This window comes from Poecile atricapillus, chromosome 16, assembly GCF_030490865.1.
Source record: "Poecile atricapillus isolate bPoeAtr1 chromosome 16, bPoeAtr1.hap1, whole genome shotgun sequence".
NCBI classification, from domain to species: domain Eukaryota; kingdom Metazoa; phylum Chordata; class Aves; order Passeriformes; family Paridae; genus Poecile; species Poecile atricapillus.
Window position 1 is genome coordinate 4,468,477 of NC_081264.1, and position 21,179 is coordinate 4,489,655.

The 21,179-nt window shown below is 42.7% G+C and overlaps 1 protein-coding gene across 11 annotated transcripts in view; it reads right to left on the bottom strand.

Annotated features, from left to right (window-relative positions):
- The window catches only part of GIT2 (GIT ArfGAP 2), a 24,463-nt gene continuing 3,284 nt past the window's right edge, over nt 1-21,179 (bottom strand). The window contains exons 2-22 of one of the 11 annotated variants that reach the window (XM_058851919.1): nt 19,738-19,871; nt 19,135-19,247; nt 18,348-18,453; nt 17,946-18,032; nt 17,668-17,798; nt 17,129-17,223; nt 16,462-16,507; nt 15,613-15,664; nt 15,059-15,131; nt 14,636-14,733; nt 14,255-14,366; nt 13,656-13,798; nt 12,798-12,947; nt 10,950-11,198; nt 9,495-9,584; nt 7,060-7,142; nt 6,790-6,972; nt 5,164-5,280; nt 2,957-3,020; nt 1,936-2,184; nt 1-1,659 (exon numbers count right to left, since the gene is read on the bottom strand). In XM_058851919.1, coding sequence (XP_058707902.1) covers nt 1,972-2,184; nt 2,957-3,020; nt 5,164-5,280; nt 6,790-6,972; nt 7,060-7,142; nt 9,495-9,584; nt 10,950-11,198; nt 12,798-12,947; nt 13,656-13,798; nt 14,255-14,366; nt 14,636-14,733; nt 15,059-15,131; nt 15,613-15,664; nt 16,462-16,507; nt 17,129-17,223; nt 17,668-17,798; nt 17,946-18,032; nt 18,348-18,453; nt 19,135-19,247; nt 19,738-19,871 — 2,339 coding nt within the window. In that variant the 3' untranslated portion in view covers nt 1-1,659; nt 1,936-1,971. Of the gene's footprint in view, nt 2,185-2,956; nt 3,021-5,134; nt 5,281-6,789; nt 6,973-7,059; nt 7,143-9,494; nt 9,585-10,949; nt 11,199-12,797; nt 12,948-13,655; nt 13,799-14,254; nt 14,367-14,635; nt 14,734-15,058; nt 15,132-15,612; nt 15,665-16,461; nt 16,508-17,128; nt 17,224-17,667; nt 17,799-17,945; nt 18,033-18,347; nt 18,454-19,134; nt 19,248-19,737; nt 19,872-21,179 lie in introns of all 11 variants that reach the window. The other 10 variants (XM_058851918.1, XM_058851920.1, XM_058851925.1 and 7 more) reach the window with 10 other exon arrangements.

The following is a 21,179-nucleotide window of genomic DNA, read 5'->3' on the forward strand; positions in this document are numbered from 1 at the left end:
TTTCACACACTGAAAGGGTTTTTGCATTTTATAGTAATACTGTAAACAAAAGATTAAAAGTCAAAATATTGTACAGACAGAATGACACTGATAAATACAAGGTTTGGAAAAAGGCAAAAAAAGCTTTTCCTTTCCTCTGCAGCATTTTGTAAAGGAAGAGCAAGTTTGTTTACAGGGGAACAAGAGGAAATCTAGTCCTAAAAGAAAAACACACCTTTGTTACTTGAGGTGCTACAAACTCTGTGACTGCAGTGCTGTGAGTGGAGGGTTCATGAACTTGCTGCTGGGGGTTCCTGTGGGGCGTGGACCACTCTGATTTCAGCGTAGCTGGAGCAGGGGCTGGCAGTTACTAAAGTGTCCCTTGGATTTGGATCAAAGACAGGTTTAAATAAGTGATAAATTACACCATAACTCAGTGTCACCCTGCTTTGGAAAGCAGGTAAGATATGTTAAAGAACAGCACACAGCGCTGTCCTGAGAGACTGAAAAATACCATCTGCTGCCTTTCAGCCATGACAATTTAAGGAAAAGTTCCTAGATGATTCCCAATGTATTTAATTAATTACCAATTGCATGATTTTGAAGTAGGTTTCACAAAGGTCATTTGCAGTTTTAATCCCAGCCTGTCTCTGTTGTCAGGCTAGAGCTGCTTCTGGGGTTCAGAAGGGCAGAAAGGAAATAAAACCCCACAATGAAGAACATTAATTTACTGGGCTGTCATCTCCTCTCTCCATTCCTTCCCTCCCTCAGACTCTGGGAGCCACACAGCACCAGGAATCCAGCAGTGCCATGGCACTTGTGCTTGGATATATCCACACAAACCATGGCTGGCTCCTGAGCAGTGACAATGCTTCCAAATGGGACACAGGCAGAGGCAAATATCAATGATTTCCTGCACCAAAAATATTCTCATTTTTGAAATTATGGACTGACACACTTTTGTGAACTGTTACACTGGGGCCAGGCAGCCTGGCAGGGGTTACTCGGTCAAATTTTGAAAGATTTGCATAAAAATCTTAGGAGATATGAGAAATGTTTTCACATTTGGATATGTTGAGGTACAGAGGTTATGTGCTGTGGCAGACACAGCTGCTTTTGCACTGGCACTCTTCTAACTTCCTTTTTTTTGTTAATGAGCACAGAAATCTTTAGTGAAATTGCATCTGGAGTTACTGAGAAATGCTGCTGCAAATGAGACGGTGCCTCAAAGATGACAGGAAAATTCTGCAGGAAACTTAACAATGAATTGCTAACTCAGAAACAAAGAATAATATTTTAACCACTAATGCCCTAAAGTAACATCAAACATATATATTAATGGCATAGTGACAACTAAAAGAAATAACTATTAAGTTTCAAATTCCTTCCAAAACAGATAAAGTGACAAAGACCTTGTAGAGTTACACATAACAAGCTTGGATGCCCACAACTACTACTGGTTTAGCAGACTAAAAAAAACATATTGCACAACAGTTGATATGGGAACAGAGAACGTTGGGCTTGTACCCCGTTACCAGGACAAACCTTCTTCCTGCTGGGAGCGGTCCCGGAGCCTGGGGAGCCTCAGCCAGCGGGATCCCGGCAGGGGAGGCTCTGGAGGGATGGAGATGCTGCCCTCCCATCCGTGCAGAGGTGTCAGAGCAGTTCCACCAGCAGGACCTGAAAGCAGAACGTGGCCCCAAGGAAACATCTACAATAGCTCGGTACAGCGCTGGGACGTGAGAGTGGCTCGACAGCTACTTGCAACATGCTATTACCCATAACTACACTGGCAACACAGGCACAAAATAAGGCAGTGGGTTAAATTAATCATAAAATTGTTAGAAAACATGCAAAAATAATACTGAGTTAAAAAAAAAAAAAAGCTTCTTGCCCCTCGAAGTTTTTTCCTCGTAAAAATGCGCATAGTTCCACACCTATATGTTGAAATCCAACCTTTAAAAAACCCCAGAGTAAAAAGCCCCGAGTGCCTCAGTTGTTGTTCTCTTTGGTTGTGATGGTGACCAGCTGCTTGGCAGCCTTGGCGATGTCGTAGGCGCACTGGATGACCTGCTGTGTCACCAGCTGGATGTCGGGCGCGGGGCTGGGCTCGGCGGGCAGCGCTTTCCTGCACTCCGACTGCAGTCTGTAGGCACTGGATGTCAGCAGGCGCAGGGAAGTCCTCACCAGCTCCGACTTGGGCTTCTGGGAAGGGAAAACAGACGCTGGAACAGGCAGAACAACACAACCTTTTAATTAGCTGGGAGTGCTCACAAGGGTTCTTTGATGCGGGGCGGCTGTGGACAAGCCCTCGTGGCAGCAGCCGGAATTTCTCCTTTCAGGGAGATTCCCAAAGGCTGCCAGGCAGCAGGCAGGGAGTTTTGCTCCGTGCCCTCCCTTAGGAAGTTACTCATGCACATTTCTGGTGCCTGTTTACTGTCCCAGCCCAAGTCCTGGCTGGCAGGAAGGGACAGCATGTCCAGGACGATTGATGCAGGCGGGACAGCAGCCTTGGCTCTTTCCTCGCAGTTTTGGAGAGGTGAGTAAGACTTTACAAGAACTCAGTCATGGGGATTTCACTCCCTAAATCTGCTGTGAGCAAACAGATCACTTTGATGGATGGATAGCAGATCTAAAGGTGGCTGCAGGAAAGAAATACAGGCAATGGCACTCAGATGGAAAAGGGGGTGATGAGTCTGATGAAATTCCCATATAACCACACAACTCTTCATGCCACATCCAAGCACCTCCAGTTTTGTGCAATTCTTAAAGAGTTTTACATTCAAGAGTTCAATTAAAGGCCTGCACTCACACTTTAGCCCTTCCCAGTTCCCATGTCAATAAATACAAAGGTGCATCATAACACCATTATTTCTCTCTACCATTTTCATTCTGAAGGGAAATAATTTCTGATTTTCATTCTGAAGGACACGTGAGGAACGAGGCCGAAACCATTCTGATGGTGGCAGGTACTTACTTTTGGGAACAAAGCTGCCATTTCTGTCACTGCCACATGTATTCTCTCGGAGCACGGTATATAGCTGCAGAAAGATGCCCTGGGTTATTCATTTTGTAGAGACTCCCTTCCCTCTTCCCTGCTCAGTGACTTATTTTAAAAACAACCACGTGACTTCACAAAAAGCAGGAACTTAACCAACAGTGCAAAAGTATTTCTTAGATTTTCATTGTTCTTCAGAGTTGGTTTGAAGGAATAACTGTCCATACTTTTTATATAAAACATGGTCAGGAATGTCTCCATTTGTGTGCAACTTCACCAAGACGCCTTCTTGGATTAATTAATACCCAATAAATAGACAAGGCAGAGTTCTTACACACATGCATCCCCAAACTACCAACTGCATTCACAGTCTGTGGGTTCTAGACTAAATATTCACTAATTCTGATGAGTTAGTTCATAAAACAAAGGCAGATTCCATAAATCCTCATAGATTTCACTTCTGATTTATACACAAAATAAAAACTGGTCTCTTCAAAATAGAAATATTTACCATAAACTGCTGTGAATAGTGCAGTGTTAGTGTGCTCTCTCACAGTTCTCTTTTCAAAATACTCACTTTTGTGCTTCAAAGATTCAATTTTAGTGTTAGTTCACATGATCCAATCTTAAGCAAGAGAATCTCAAAAATCACAAAGCATTCAAGAAAACTATTCAGCATGTGTGGGTTATGGTAGGTCAGTGCCCTTTCAAGCAAAAAGAGCCCCCAAACCCACCCCCACAGTCATTATTTATTTGATCTTCTTGCAACACCAAAGGTGCAAAAAAATCAGTCACTTGCAAATGCACTGAGAGAGAAGCAACACACTGGGGTCACTTTGGCAATGCAGGAAAATTGCTTTAAAAGGAGCATTTCCATGTGTCTCAAGTCACATGAGTTCTTCCAAATAAACTAAAGGTGGAGAGAGGTCTTCCAAGTTCACTACAATTCCTCTTCTGCTGTGGAGTTAATGAATAATCTGCTCCCTGCACCCTATCTCGTTAAAAAGTCAATTTACTGATTAAACCCTTTACTAACAAGGCAGAGAAAGCCCTGAGAATAACCTGAATGAGACACTCAGGTGAACAACACACGTTTCATTGTATGTTCTCTAGGTCAGCTGCAAAGTTTCCAGCGTGGCCTGGAGGAATGGTTTTATTTTAATGTCTAAACACTCACTGTGAGCTTGTGAGATGCTCTGACACTGTGTTGGGTTTGCACACATTCCAGTGAGACATCAGGAAGATATTCAAGTAGTGACAGCTTGGAAAAGGAATCCCTCATTAGCAGTAAATTGTGTTAATCTCTTCCTCCAAGCCTGACATTTGTTGGCCAGGGTTTGAACCTGGGCAGTTCTGTTTTAAAAAGCCTATCATGCAAATGTCACTTTTATTTTAGGCATTAACAAACAATAATTTGGTCAGGTTGGAAGATACCATATAAGAACATATCTTTTTTCATGGATTTGGGATACAAATGATCTCATTTGACCCCCAGCTGTATAAACACTTGACGGGCCTCAGCTGTCAGGTGTGAATGTTCCACCTTGAGAATGTGAAACTTCTGCTGCTTTTGCAATGGTGGAAAGAAGTAGCAACCACGTGTTTTGTTCATAAAATCACAGAATGGTTTGGGTTGGGAAGGACCTTCAAACCTCAAAGATTTCTTCCTTAAGGAAGAAATTCTTCCCTGTGAGGGTGATGAGGCCCTGGCACAGGGTGCCCAGAGAAGCTGTGGCTGCCCCTGGATCCCTGCAAGTGTCCCAGGCTGGGATGGATGGGGCTTGGAGCCAACTGGGCTAGTGGAAGGTGTCCCTGCCCATAGAGGGGGTGGAGAAAGGTGGGCTCTAAGGTCCCTTCTAACCCAAACTGTTCTGTGATTCCATGAGCCAACAGAGTTGTAATTTAATTTATCTTGACAGACAATAAAAAAAGGAACAGAGAGAGGAGAATACACCAGAGCCAGCTCCAGCTGCAGGCTGTGGCTCTGTTCACTGGTAACTACTGGGAGCTCAAGGGGCTGTGCCACACCCCTGGCCTGGAGGGGCTGCCTGCAGTTCCCTCATCCCCTGGAGCATTTCATGCATCGCCTTCCATGACCCCGTGTAGCTGGAGTGGGAGGGAAAGAGGCAGCAGAGAGAAGGAGAAAGGACACTGTGCCTGGGAGGCAGGGACAGAGGCCAGAGTACCAGGAGGCAGGGCCGGGCTGCTGGCTGGTCAGAGGCTGCAGGGGCGCTCGCTCAGCCCCGGGGACCCGTGTGCCGAGGCTGTGTCTGAGCTGGGATGTGCCCCCACGCTCCAAGGGCCTGCTCAGCCCATGGAGCACAGGGAGAGGGATGGGAGAGAGTGAGAAACAAAAGGAAGAAGGGGTTTCATTAATAGATGATATTCTTGCATCGTGTTTTTTACTCTCCAGTTATCTATGCAGCGCATGGTTTTTCTCTACAGCGTTCCCAGCATGAGCTTGGAGGATGTGTTATTACATCCTCAAGTATCTCATTTTGGTAAGGAAGCATTCCCCTGTGTTAAGGAAGCCAGGGAAGAGGAAAACAAAGAACAGCAGCTTCCTAGTTCGGTGTTTTGCAAGATAACACTCATCTAAGCATAGGCAAACACTCCACTCTACGTGTGGTACAGAAAACAAAAATGCAGCATAACAGATTTCTTAGAAACCTGATCAATTCAACAACGAAAGCCAGGTATGCTGCATTGTTTCCTTCAGTGATTTAGAAAAAATTCACATACTGTATAGTGTGATATACATAAAAACTACACTCATTTAAAGCTTCTCTGTGTGGAACAAGCAACAAGAGATTGCACTGGAAAAGGTTACGCCAAGGGCAATGAGCTCAGCACAAACACGGCAGAAGTCGTCACTCGGCGTGAGAAGGAGAGGCCACGCCGGCCCTGCTAAAAATAGCAAAGTACAAGAAGGAAAAAACACAGAACAAAAGTGGCCCCATTGTTGTGCACTTCTCTGAGCGAGGCAGGAAGTGAGGGCTCAACACAAACTGCTGCTGCTTCTCCCAGGCACAGAGGGCACCGAGCTGGGGCCACAGCAGAGCCAGATCTGCCAGACTGCAGGGCCAGGTTTGCTGGAGCCCAGAGTGTTCCAGCTCCAAAATGTGCTCACACCTGGGAATTTGTAGCTTTGATTTACAGCCTTCTACAAAGCTGTGTGGGGAGCACCACCTGATGATCAGCAGGGCAGTATCACTCTTAGTCACCCACAGCTATTCTGGAAATTGTTCAGGTGGGCCAGAATTTCCCGGAGGGAGCTGAAGCTGCTGCAGCCTCATGTGCTCAGTCAGTGTTCTGCTTACTCAGCTGGGTCTATATCTAAAACCAATAGTTCAAAATCCCTTTGCTGGTACACAATTTGTACTAATACTTCAGTAGGAAAGCCAAATTCTCCCTCTTTCACAATTTGCTCCTGAAGCAAGGCTTGGTGTTACTATCACGTTCTGCAGGGTGTAATTACCTATGGACATAGAGGGGTGAAGATCCAAGAAAACCTTGGAGTGAGTTTTGTACAACACATTTGATTTGTGTCTAATACAACACTCATTTTGCAGCAGGACTTACAAGTTAAGGGCAGGGCAGGGAGCACTGCAGCCAGAAAAGGGCTGGTGACTCGACTCCAACTTGCCCTGTGGCACTAAGGACACCAGGGAACACGACAGACCTACACATTTTACAGGTGTGAAATAGCAGGGCTGTATTTCACTTTCACCTGTGCTACAAGGTGAAAATACCTGAAGAATTTCCTTTGTTTTTTCACCAACTCCAGAGCTTCTCCAGCACTCCCTCCTTACCTGTCGTGTTTGTTCTCCTGTGCTGCTCGCAGCAGCTCCTGGATGTTCTTGGTGATCTGCTCAGTTTTCCGAATCACATCTTCTGTACTGGGCAAACTGGAGCTGGGGGCTGAGTCTGTGTCCTCAGGGATGGAGCCCTCCCCCTGCCAAATGACGCTGCGCTGCCGGCCCTTCCTGCCCGACCTGCAGGGGAGCAAAGCAGGGGTTGGTCTGGGGCCAGAGCAGCTTCCTGTCACCCCCAAGCTGTGTCAGCTCTGTCACAGCACCTACCCCTGCTCCTCCAGCTCCACGGGGGTGGTGGGGTTGTCGTAGTCGCTCTCAGACACGCTGCTCTGCTTCTCCAGCTTCGAGCCCTGCAAGGAACAGATTTACTTCAGCCTGTGCAGGAAGGAGCAGCCCTGGGCTGTGCCAGAGCCACGTCCTGCACACGTGGATTTGCTCTTTGCACAACAGCTCCTGCAGCAGACACTACCCTGGAGCTGCTGTGCCCCTCTCCCCACGCCAGGCTGCTGCTCAGCTTGTACCACTGCCAGCACAGCTCCACCAGCCCCTGAACACCCAGCATGGCAGGACAGACAGACAGACAGAGCACAGAGTCCTTCCCTGCCACTGAAACTGCCCCAGGGGCACACTCTGACAGGCCACCAGGAGCAGAGGCCAAATGGAGAAGCAGCACCATGAAACAGCAGCCTGAACGGTGAATGAGAACCACTGGAGAGGGAGAGAACCCCAGAGAAAAAGAGAACCCCAGATCAAGAGAGCAGAGCAGAGGCAGAGACCATGGTGGGGAGGCTGAATGCAGAGTGGAAAGCAACTGGTGGGAGGCTGGCCCTGTGAAGGCCACTGCAAAATAGGAGCCCAAAACAAGGGCTGAAGACTGTGGCAATGGGAAAGCCAAAATAAAGTCAGGAGACAGAGGTGGGGGAGCCCAAACCGCACATGGAAGACCGAGGGCACGTACGGAACCGATGAGACCCGGAGCTCATTACAGTTTGGGGGCCAACACGAGACTGGTTAAAGCCCACTGCAAAGTGAAGCCCAAAAAAGGGTGGGAGGCCCAAGTGTGAGGAACTGAGGCTCACTGAATGCTTAATATTGGCACAGAGTTGGAAGACCAAGTGAGAGTTGTGCCCCAGAGCATGAGATGCAACAAGGGCAGGAAGCCCAACCATCAGAGTAGAGGGCCACAGAAGAGTAGGGTCAAAAGGAGGATAGGGGCCAATTCCAAAGTGGAAGCTGAAATGAGAGCAGGAGGAATGCAGGGAAGCAGAGGCTGGATTGAGCTCTGCAGGCCCATTGCAAAGTGGGAGGCTGATCCCACAGCAAAGGCTGAATGAAGAAAGGGACACCAAAATGAGCTTGGAGGCCAAATTCTCAGCACACATCTGCTTCCTCAAGTTTTCTAAAAACTGCAAAGCTTCACCCAGGTGCTGAGCACAGTGTGTCTGGTGCCAAATACACCACAGTGCTGTCACTCTGATCACAGAACAGCAGCTCAGGGTCCTTCACAGCCCTAACATCCAGCCCTGGGGCTCTTACAGGAACCCTGAAGTCATTGTAAGGGAGTCTTGAGGCTTAAGCTGTAAGGGACACCTCCAATCTGCATCCCTGACCCAAACATTTAGGAATCTGCTTACCAAATAATATTTCTGCCTCGAGGACAGACCAAAAATGTGACCAGGAACTGGTTTTCACTGAGATTCAGTACATTTGTTGAGCATTCATCTGATCTTAAACCCATCAATTCTTAAGTGAAGCACCTGGAGTTAGGGACCTGTTTCAATTTTAAGATTACTCTGCACAGAAGGAAAAAAACAGCATTTTTTGAACGTTCCTCTCTCAGAACAGCTGGTAAAGATCAGTTGTAAAAGTGATATGTATTTTGAAGATAAGGAACTACTTTATGTAGTGTCTGACCTTTCCCCTCTCCCAGGTGTACAGAGACAACAATCCTAATAGCAGCAAAGCTCTACCAACAACAGTGATCAATTACAAGAAGAGAATACTATGGAATCACTAATATAGAATCAGTGTAGAATAAAAACAATCAACCAAACCCTCTGCAAGTTTCCAGTACCAGAGAGCAGCCAAAACCAGATTTCCATTTGGCCAAGCAGGATATTCCCTTCAAAGTTTTTTCTTCTATACCTACTTGCAAATCTAATATTTTCTGGACTAATATGTCCAAACACCGTACAGTCAAAATAAAATGGGGACAGAAATAATTAAAAAGCAGGTTCTGTGTCCTGGCAGAGAAAGACCAGAGTAAACATTTAAACCCCCAAATTTGTTATCTGTAAGGCAAACAAGTCAGTCAGGACCACCTGGATTGATGCATGCCACCGGCCCCCAAAGAAAGCAGCTTTGAAGCTGGGCCTCATGCAGTGCTTTTAGTCAGCAGGAGAGTTGTACATTGGCTTAGAAATATCAGTGAGAGCCTGGAAAATCACTGTCCAAACAGCAGCCAGCTTGTCTTGGGGCTGTTGTGCAGCTGAACAAGTGACCTGTGCGTGGTGTTAAAGGCTGAAGATGTGAAGTTAGAGAGAGGCAAGAGCCCAGAGCTCGTGGCAGCAGGAATGGAAGGGAGGAAGTTCTGCTCCATGCAGGCTGGAAGGCCAGGCAGTGAGAGGGGGAAGAGAGAGGATGTGGTTCTGGGGAGATTGGCACCTCCTCCAGGGAGAAGACCGATTGGGAAGGTACTTAACCCTTCGTGTGCTCTCATCCCTCGACCAGGAGAGCGTGGAGGGGAAGGAAGGTAGAGATGAAGAGGAGGTCACAAACGCACTCCTCCCGATCTAAAAATGGGAAACAGAAAAACCAAAACCAAAACACAAACAAACTCTTAACTGAAATTAAAGGAACATTCTTAAAACCATGGAGATGACATAAAGCAAGAATGATGTTGAGAATTTGACTTAGGCTGAGGGGACTTAATTGTTTCAAAATACAATTGAATTCATGCCCATTCCAATACTGAGATTCCAGAGGTGTCAAATTCCATGGAGAATAAACAAAATTCACCACATGCCAAATTAACTAACTCCACACAACAAATCAATGCTTCAGAACTGCTACTGCTATCCAAATTTCCACCCAAACGACCAAAATACCTATACAAAGCACTGTCACATTTTGCAAACACTGTCTCACACAGATGAAATCTGACATTTCTTGCTGCCAGAACTGCCATCGTATCAACATGACAATATAATTTAAAATTATACAGATTTCATAGCTTAAAATAATTTAATTGAAGGTGGCGACTGATTCCCGTGGTGCATTCAACTGTCTTCTGTGCAATATGCATGGCATATTTGCCCTCCATCATGCAAAAGGTAAGTTCAAAATACATTTTAAAGGTCTTAATGATTTAACTGGAAGGAAATACAAGACATTGCTGCCAGGAGATATTGTCAAAAATTCACACATTTTAAATCTGTGTCTGAAAGATACTGTCCTGTATTCCAGCCCACAGGGTAATCTAAGAAGGTGAAACAAAATATTAACTGTGCTAATTAATTAACTGTTCCTGTTAATTAAATGCACTGGCGTGTGTTGGGTCACTTCTGTAAAGTGTGAACACCTCAGTGCAAAATCCCTCTGCCCAACAGAGAACTCCCTCTCCACATCACACAGGAAAATACTAAACCAGAAGAATCTTCTTGACTGGCAGATCTAAACCATCTCCAGCCTCCAGCTCCAAACTCAGAATCAGAAATTGGTTGTCTGGGGAAAATGTTTGAATTTTATTTTATTTTTGTAAGGTGGTTATAAAGTTCCACATATTGGTACCAGTGTGTTTATCTCCAGAAATACATTAACTTTACCTACCTTCTTGGAATAGTATTTCCCCTGCCTTCCTGGTTTTCAATTACATATTGATATTTTATATATATAGTGTGGTTAAAAAACCAGCTGAGCAGAAGCCAAAAGCTCCAGTTTACATATTCCAGAACTGTTACAGCTTCTGCTTTTCAAACCATCAGGCTCCTGCAGACATGTTAATACAGCAAACATGAACAATTCTCACAGTTCTTATTCCCCCTGGTTTGTTTGGTTTTTTTCCCTCTGAGGCAGAAGCTGAGTGAATGAGCAGAGCTAGAAGAGACAGGAAAGCTGAACATTAGAGGCAATGCAGAAGCAGCAGCAGTTTTACTCACGTGTGGAGGGAAGGGCTGCAGCCTGGTGATGTTTTCTTCTGGGTAGGTGACCTCCCCCATGGGCAGGTAGGGCTTCTGCCCCGAGCCAGTCTCGTACATGGACATGGGCCTGCTGCCCCGGGCCGACGGGCGCCGCTTTAGGGAGGAATTGCTGCTGGGGTCTGGGTACTCAGAACCACTTTGCACCTGATAGATATTGGTTGTGGCCTGTCTTCTGAGGTTGGTATTTTCACTCTGTAGCGTTTGGAGCTGAAAGAAATGTTTAGCAGTGGGACTTGGTTTCCTAAAAGCAAGTGCCGAAAGCAAAGCGACCGCGCGACACTCGCTTGTCAGCCGTACTAAAAAATCCAGGTACTGCTGGCTGGGGGTTCATTTCTTTTTAAAAATCTACTTGACTTGCTGGGTATGAGCATAGAAACACCTTTGTTCCAGATCTGGAACTATTTAGGTGGTGATTTCCAGCAGCTGCTGGGATGTAAACTAAGTTAGATGTTAAAATTGGCTGATGTAGCTCAAAACACATGACCCATTCCCTCCAGCCTGCTCTACTGGCACAGGAATCCTGGGATAGAATGAGGCTGTGGGGGAAGGACTGCCAACACAACAGTTTTCCAAGCAAAGGGATCCACTGCAGCAGCCAATACAAGGACTTAGAAGACTTTAACATAAGGCCAGTGAAATCTGACAATGCCAGAACTGCAGCACAGACACCAGAGGCAGCACAAAGGAACTTGAGCTTGCTCTGCAAAGCAAGGAGAGAGTTCAGCTTATGAAAATTAGGCATCAGCTATTGCTATCTAAGAAGACAACAAGAAAGCACTTTAAAGATTTTTTATTACTATGTATTTATTTGATAGTAAAAATGCACCAATTCTGATTATTTTGTGGACTTGGAAAAAGTTTGCTATATTAACACATCGGAAAAAAAAGATGCAGTGAAGAAAAACTGCAGAACAGCAAGGATTTTCCTTCTGCTACACCACATAAATATCTTAAAGCCTCATCAATTCATAGGCCCCAAAGGGTTTTTTTTTTACTCTAAATGATTATATATGTCTAAAGAAACCAAATGAAAGTGAAAAGTTAATTCAATTGACTTGAGAGAAATGCTGAAAACTGGTACAAGCTATTGAAAGAGCAAGGAAACACCCTGAAATCTCCAATTCCAACAGAACAGAGTTGGCACTCAACAGACAGGGATATTCCAAACTGCTGAATTAGCTCAGCCTCAGGTGTAAACAGTTCCACCACTCTCCAAAATCCCTGCTCTGCCCCAGAACAGCAGGTCCACCCTACAGCCTGAACAACTTTCTTTATATATGACTCCTGCAGCACTGTAATTATTTGGAAAACACGATTTTAATGCTAGTTAAAGGGATTCATTTGAGGGGAAACAGCCAGCCATTTCTAGCCAGCCAGCCAGGATAGTGAACTCAGATACAAATTGTCCTTTACCCCACAAAAATATAGACAAGTGCATAAACATAAGGTGTGCTGGCACTTGATTCCTCATTTTTTAAACCTGCTTATATTGAAGCAAGACAGGAAAAATACCCAAGACTTGCAACAACTGTCCTGTCACTTGGAAAACTGATGTCAAAGTTTTGAGATAAGTCAAATCATCCTCATGATTTGTAGGGCTGGATCACCACCAGCACCACGAAAAAACAACATTCAAAGCATGTGTTGCAAATAAATTTATAGTTTCATGTCTGATTCCAAAGCAGCTTCACTTTAAAATGAGTTTTCTCATTATCCTAATACTGGATTATTTCACCCTCAGTTCCAGCAGTTTTATTCTAACAACTTCAGATACCCAAGAGCTGGAGGGAGGGGTTTCTCTGTTACCTTTTTCTGCATAATCCTCAGCTCATCACTCAGATTGATGTTCACTTTCATTAATTGCTGAATCTTCACCTCAGAAGCCACCAAGGCATTTTTAACCTGCATATATTCCTGGGCTGTCACTGGTCCATCTGACAAGTCTGAATCCAAGCTCTAGGAAAAGGAAGAGATAAATACTTACAGCATTAAGAAGAAGAAAACAAGACCATGAGATTTCAATGGCTTTTCATGTACTTACTTTAAAAGCATCACAGTTCAAATGAAGTTTAAATTAATAAAATCCATTAACCAGAATAATTTGAAATCTCTAGAAAAGCAATCTGATGTCAATTAGCTCTTAGCTCCTCTAAAAACATTTGCATCAGCATTTCAGTGATCAAATACTGTTTTACATGTATTTAAAAAAAAAAATGCAATAAATGACTGCAAAATTATAAAAGACAGACTGCTTAATATCCAGTGTGCATATCCCAGGGAAGATCAAAATAGAACCACCAGGTTTTACTGCTTTTGATGCCCTTCTGCATTACTCCAGGAATGGACACTGTTGGTCTGCTGTGAATATTTCTTCAGTAGGAGGCAGTAAATATTTGTGAAATACCATGGAATCACTGATTCAGAGCTTTTAAGCAGATCCAATTATTTAATCTATGCAATTTAATCTATCTTATCTCCAGCCACACACATTAGTTTTCTAAAGAGGCTTTTTTTTTTTTACAATAAAAATTCCTTAGGCAACAACATTTCATTTTAGAAAGTTCACAGACTATGAGGCATGATTACAAAATTAATTAATTAAAATATTGATTTTATGGTAATTTATTCCAAACACTTGGGGGCTTATCACTATTTCAATCCTACCTTCTGCCTGTTTGATTTAGCTGCATTTGTTTCCAGATCTGTATCTTCATCTGAAGCAACACTGTCATAATCAGGCTGGTCATTGTCCTGACTTTCACTGCTGTGCTGATTGCTGATTGATTTGAGTATAAGCTCCACATTTTCTGCAGATCAACACATAAAACACATACTAGTAAGCCTGGAGAAGAAATGGAAGTTCATACTTTGAAAAAAAAAAAAAATTTAGATCCACCGAGGAGGAATGAATCATTACTGTCCAAAACTTCACAGTTTTATGGTTTTGTCTTTTTATTTCTTCTAAGTGTTTAGGCAAGTTAAAATAAGTGGTGAGAATCATTTAGCAGCTTAATAGAATTCATACAAATGAAAAAAAAACAACAGGCTACATTGGACAAATGGATGTCAGCATGCAAATGAATAATATAGGGAAATATTAAAAGTTAGAAAATATTTTTTTTGGTATTTTCTCTCCAGAGGGAAAGAAATATATGAAAACAATATATAGATCTCTCATAATTCAGCTCTGCTGAGGAGCTCTGGGAGTGATTAAACTAGTGAAGAAGTGCCTGCAAAGGAGCTGACAAGAAAAGCTCACTCACCTTTGGAACCAGTGAGAGAATTCCCCTGTTGTCTTCGTTTGGCATCACTTAAAATGTCTATAACCAATGTAGCAAACTCGTGGGCATTAAATCGAGCCAGTTTCTGCCTTCCCTAAATACAGAATAATGCAGAGGAAAGAAAAGTACATCCTGTATCAGAAGAACAGCAAAGTTCCCAGGAAAAACTAAGACTACACACTTGGAGTTGACTGTTCAACTACATTTATTGCAAAAAGTGTGATTTAAATGTGAAATTATTTTAACCTCTTTCCAAGTACATGGAACTGTTCTACAATAATGAACTGCAATAAAGCAATATTCCTTAGGCCTACTTAATTACCTGGGCTATTAAATGATTTTTACAGTGTTAAGATTTCATACCTGATTCCTGGTTGAAGAATACTCAGGATTTACAGGAAGAAAAGGGACAACAGTGGTCTCTGTCACAAGTGTGCTGTGGTTCTGAGTAGCAAGCCAAACTGCTCCAGGGAAAAAAAAAAAAGAGGGAATAAGCTTCCTGTACTGCTTGACAGTATTTCTTTGTCAAATAAAAGACTGCAATTTCAAACACAAACACAATCAATTCAGAGGAAAGCTTTTTCCCCAGAGGGTTCTCTACTTTGTGAAAAACACAAGATTTTTTCAATTAACATCCCCTTCAGGCAATGCAAGACAAAGAAACTCTCCTCAGCAGTAATTGCTGAATACAGAAGCACTTGAACAGAACACGAACTTGGATTGGCATTTTGTATGTAAAGTGACAATCCAGACTTGTTTTATTTCATTCCAGAAAGTCCCACTCACCTGCATCTGTTTCCCTTCTGTCGACTTCATCATACACATCCATGGCAAGTTCTTCAAATAAGTGGTTGCTTAGCTAAGGGTAGAGGAGAATTACAGTTTGAAAAGAAATGAAACCCAGTAAGATCTCTGGTAACAGCAAATAACAAGAGAAAATGTAAGAGCACAACTCTGCTCTTTTCTCCAGCCTCTATAATCCATAGAAGTGCTCCTTTCTCAGCCTGCACAGGCAGCAGACATGTATGACCACCCCATTTCTAGGTACAGAAAAAAAACCACCCTGTTCTACATTCCTCCTTTCCTGGTCAATGGATTTTTCTTTTCTCTCCCAGCTGACCACAAAAAGACATTTTGTGTTTGGGGTGAGGCAGAGGCACTGTGGGAATGAGGTACCAAATGCAACTGGAGATGTGGACTTTAATGAACACTGAAGGTTCACAAAATACTTGTGTGTTTCAAGCTGCTCCTACAGCACACGGGTGAAGAGATACTTGTGCTAGGGAGCCTGAGAGAGGAAGTGCAGACTTTGCCACATCTAGAAAAGGAGATTAACTTACAGACTGAAGCTTCTTCTTGGCTGCTTTTGCCAGTTCTGATACATCCAGACTGCTATGAAAACAAGAAGTGATCATTACATCTACAGCATTTCATGGCTTCCAAATATCAAAAGTCTACATTTTGGTAACTCAGTGATTAAAATGTGACTTTTACCTTAAGCCCCCTAATATTTCAGTATTTTTTGCATTCCTTTTAACACACTGATGTTATTAATATTGCTATTATAATATCAGAATTAGCATATTATTAAGCTTTCTTTCCCAACAGTTTTTAAATTTAAAATGGAATGATACAAAAAATTCTTTGGGATATGAATACCCACAGGTTTTTATCCACACAACTTTTAAGTTACTAAAGTTCTTCACAGAAATTTTGCAAGCAGGAGGTTGGACAGTGGTTTACTTACAGCCGTCTTATTTCCAATTGCACAGCAATAAAAGAGGAACAGGAACTTAAAATTAGTACTTGATACTTCTTATACAAATATGATTTCATTGATCACAACCAGAAGTTAAAAGCATTACAAAAATCAGGAAAATACTCAATTGGTCCTTAAATTATTTCCACAATCTATTTCCTAGGAATTCCCCATGTGTGTTCCCTCCACAGAAATGCCTCACCTTTTCCCTGCATTTTAATAAATACAATCAGCTTCTATAATTCTCTGATTTTGTTGATAACCCAATATTCTTTCTATGAAAAAAAAGCTTTCAAGACTAATAAAGGCACACATTAAAAAGTTAGAATGGCAACAAGCTTAAAAGGTGTTTCAGAAATGAAAGAAAACTTAATTATAAGGGTTTTTTTACTCTGATGCTTTCAGACGTATGATGGAATCAGTAACTTACCTGTCTGCCATCTGAGGTATAACAAAGTGCTGCCCATTTTTGTGCTCTAGAGTTGAAAACAAATTACACTTTACTAGGTTGGTACTGGCCTACAGTTTTCAATAATAAGCATTAGGCAACACTAAATAATTTATCTTGCATGTAATTACTCAATTTCCAATTACAGGAAACTAGCCAAGTTATGAAAGAAGGCTCATGATTTCCAGGTGCTATCAAATATTCCAATTAAGGCTTATTAGTTTTATTGAAATTCCATTAAAAAAGAAAATTAAGTTCTAACACAGTTACCTTTATGGTTAAAAATCTGCAAGTGTCCTTGTGTTCAAAAGGCATCCACTTAACGGAACACTCCCCTGCTGTTGCATTTCAATTAGAAAAAAATACTTGGAAGTGTTTCTACAGTATATAAAGAATATGTATTTGTGGAAAATCAGGAAGGAATTTTGGTTTTCATTTATGTCTCTTTAAAACCCTGCAGTTTTATCCCAATTTTAAATGCATCATCCCTAATCTTGCATCTTATGCTTTCTTTTGTTCTGTGTAATTTCTACAACACTTGAATATTTGTCAGGGATACAACAAGTGCAGTGCACAGATATGACACAGCACAGTCTGAATGTCCTGTACCTGGCAGTGACAGGTCTGAGGGTGCAGGTGTTGTGCTCACCTGGTTTCCTGCCACAGAGGTAGAAAGCCAACCTGTCTGTGAGCTCGTACTGGATCTCCACCAGCCGCTCTGCCAGCTCGTGGTGCCCCCCTTGCCTGCTCACACACAGGGACAGGGGCAGTCAGTGACACACAGAAATGGTCAGAGGAACAGATTTAGTACAATTCAACACTGCACGTGTTTGATGCATCAACCCATCACAGACTCGCAGCCCGGTTCCACCCCGTGTGACCCAGCCCATCTGTAAAATTCCTACAGCAATTCCTGAGCTAACCCTCACTCCTGGATCCTTAACTTGCAGAAACTCTTCTCTAATTAATTTCCTGTGAGCTGCTAGATTGGCACAGCCAATTGGCATCATAGCTGATGTCTCAGGTACCCAGAACACAGGCTGTGATCTGATGAAAATAATTATTCCTCATTTTTATTAATTCATTCCTGGAAAAAGTCTTATTAGCATTTAACAGACAAATTATTTCAGGACAGAAACATATCATAGCAGGTCCATTGTGTGATTTATGGACATTAGGGGCTCCTACCTTGCATAATCAACTGGAGTTTTCCCATTGGAATCTTGTGTGCCAGGATCAGCACCGTAAACTGCCAACAGTTCTGCTTGCAAAGTCTGTCCTGCCTTAGCAGCAACATGCAGCGGGGTGTTTCCTTTCTCCTGCAAGACATTAAGGAAAAATATCTACTTAACCAACAGGTCTGAGAAGAAGATTGAAATATAAAGTGAACCAGCTGAAATGAGCATAAATAATATGAACTGGAATGGATTGTATATCAAAATAATGAAAAAAAAAAGTGTTCCTACGGGATGAAAGAAGTTGGCTTGAGCTCCTAAGGAGAGCAGTCGCAAACAGGTCTCCAGATTCCCTGTCCTCACACTGGAGTGGAGTTGCTGAAAAAGAAGCAGAATTATATTTAACACAGCAGCAACAACTGTGATTCAGCAGTTGTTTTTCAGCCACGCTTTGAGAAGCAAGAGTAAGCAGAGTTCTCACTACAGCTCTTTTGTGTCAAGGGTTTTCTCCAAGTTCACCTCAATTAATGACTCTTAATCACTACCTCCAGTGATAACCACAAAAAAGGGACTTCAAGTGGAAGTCAAGCTTTATTTATTTATGTAGAAGTACAGGAAACCAGAAACTATTAAGCCAAAAGCAACCAAGGGAAGTCAGTGAGATTTGCCTGTGTTGTCCCAGGAGCCACTGACCTTGCTGAGATCCTTGGCAGTGACACTGTCGTCCTCCCGGCATGGCAGGCGATGCACAAACGCTAACATTTGATATTTAGCTCTGATGAACTCTGCTTTGTTGGGACTGCAAAGGGAAATCCAGGCAAGAAGGGAAAGGAAAGAAATATCAGAGCTTTCATTAAGTAATACAGATGCTCCAGAAAAAGGAAACTTTCACAAGTGAAGATTAAATAAGAACTTTGCATGTTGCTGGTGGCAGAGTTAGGCATGGAAAAATATTTTCATTGAAAAACAACTCAGTGCAGATTGTCTGACCATACAAAGAAAATGTCTGTTACAACCATCAAATATCTGCAGACTGTAGCATGTGGTGTCTGTTTCTTAAAAGAAATACAGACTTTAAAATCATGCCAACTTAAGATCTATACTTACTCTATACAGTTATTTACATTTTAAAATGAAGCATCATAGGTCAGGGACAAAAATCTCTGAAGTTTTATTTAATTCCTCAACCAAACTCCATTTTGTTGGCAGCATTCAGTTAACTGAAGCATATGACAAAAGAAAACTCCTTTGACTAAAGTGCAAGCAAAGGTCCTCACTATTCAACAGAAATGAATAATTCAGAGAATTCAAGTACTATATTCCTATTTCTTCAATAAATGTAAAAAAAAAATACTTGGAAATAAAACAAAAAAATAACTAGCAAACATACACAGGTTCCTGTGGATTCCTTGTTGCCCTGTCCCTGCTAAATAAAACAATTCCATCTCTCTAAGGTAACAATTCTGCATTTCCCACTTACTGCACTTTATCCTGGGGGCTGGCCTTGCGCCGCCCGCTCATCACGGAGGCAGGGTCCAGCAGGGAGTGTTCCCAGATGGAATTAGCACCATTGTTGTACAGAGTTTCCACCATCTGAAAGCCAGAACACACAGACATTTTGCTGCTGGCTGCACTAATCAACTATCTGTAATTATTTTCAAGCAGCTATCAAGACAACCGATTGCCACTCTGTGTGCCAGCATCTGTAACCTGCTGGGATATCAGAACTGGGCACATGCTTAGGGTGTTATAATGTGAAATGTAGTGAGAAACCCCTTCAAATTCTCTGCTCTTCCCAACAGCACTTCCAAAAGCAAATTCAGGTTGAAGCGGATGCACTGCAGAATTATAAAAGCTGAAGTGACCTTCCAAAGCAAAGGCATCAAATTTAAAAGGCAAAGATAATTCTGACTTTAGTAATCCATCACAGCAAAACAAGAGAAACAAAATGAGAATAACTTAGAGAAAGAAAGCTTAAAAGGACCAACCCTCTCAAAAAAAAAAAAAAAAGTTTAGTGATTTAAATTACATTTAAAAATCACCATATCTGGTTTTAATGGAGGAAAACCATTTTCCTCTGTACCTGCAGCAGTGTTGGAGGCCACGGGGTGTGTTTGAGATGCCTCACTTGGGAGATGTGACGGCCCAGGCTCCTGTGCACGCTGCAGCACTCGTCACAGATCAGGATCCCCCTGTTTATGGATGCCCAGCAAGGATCTGCAAAAGAAGCCATCCATTTATAAACACAGGAAGCAACACGACCTTGGATTGCAAAAGCTGAGCCTAAACTGAGCAGCTCTGCCTTTCAACCTTCCCTGCTTAGCCACTGTGTGAGCCTGTGAATGTTACAGCCTTGCTGGGGCTCTGGATGCTGGGGAAATGGGAAACACCAGTCCTGGCACTCATGGAGGTTGTGGGACTCCAAGGATAGTGAGAAGATCTGCAGTGGGAATTTGGGAAAAAGCCCCACTGCTTGCAGTTCTTGTGAAAATACTTTTTAAACATAACAGGACACTGAATTTATCATCACCTTGAAATGCTTTACTCATTATTTTGTGGACACCCACAAAAGTATTCTAGCAACAGTGCCCACCTGCTCTTTGAAAAAACTCTGGTTTTTTGGTGGGTTTTTGTTTTTTTTAAAAATTTGTCAAAAAATCTTTTTTAAAAACACCAAATCTACACACATAAAGTTGCCACAGCACTCAGGCTTTTCCCCCTGCTACTGAGTTTTCAGTTCTATATCATAACGTCTTTTAAATTTCCACTTTAAAAAATAAAAACACACAAGAGTGTCATAATAAAGAAGGATAGTCAAAGGCTCAATAAAATCCAAACTTCTCAAGCAAAATAACTTCATCTCTTGCCAGATCCAAACTGAACCATCTTATAAGGAGCTCAGAAAGAAAACTGATGGGATGTGAAGTAGTAAATAATATGAGCTATTATGTAGCTTCAAACATCAAAAGGCATAAAATCAAGTAGGAATGGTACATTAGGTTGAAACAATAAATGCCCACAGGACTCCAAACAGGTCCCTTGGCTGCTCAGTGCTCAGTCTCCAGAAAAAATTCCAATTTCTGTCAGTGACACGTGAAACTCAACATGCCAGAACCCTGCAGGAGCAGGCAACTGAGCAGCCAGACAGAGCTTCAGACCTAGCACATCTCAGGAGAATAAAAAAGGAAATCAAGATCTCTTATTTTGGAAAAATCTTAATTTCAAATGCAGGGATGAGTCTGAGGCCAAATAAGCAAGTACAAGGCAAGGCTGGTATCTGATGAGAGAACTTCTGAGTCCTGTCAGAACACATCTGAGCACTGGTGCATCACATGGAAAAGTCTCCTCTGACCCACACAACAAACGGACTGAATCCCTGCAAATGAGATGTGATCACAGCTGTGGTTTCTGAGCAGAGCTGATGACCTGGGTGTGCTGCAGGCAATGCAGGCAAACCTGTCTGAGCCATGTCAGGAGCATTCTCTGACCCACCAGAACCAGCCCAGAGCCAAATTAAAGCAGGTG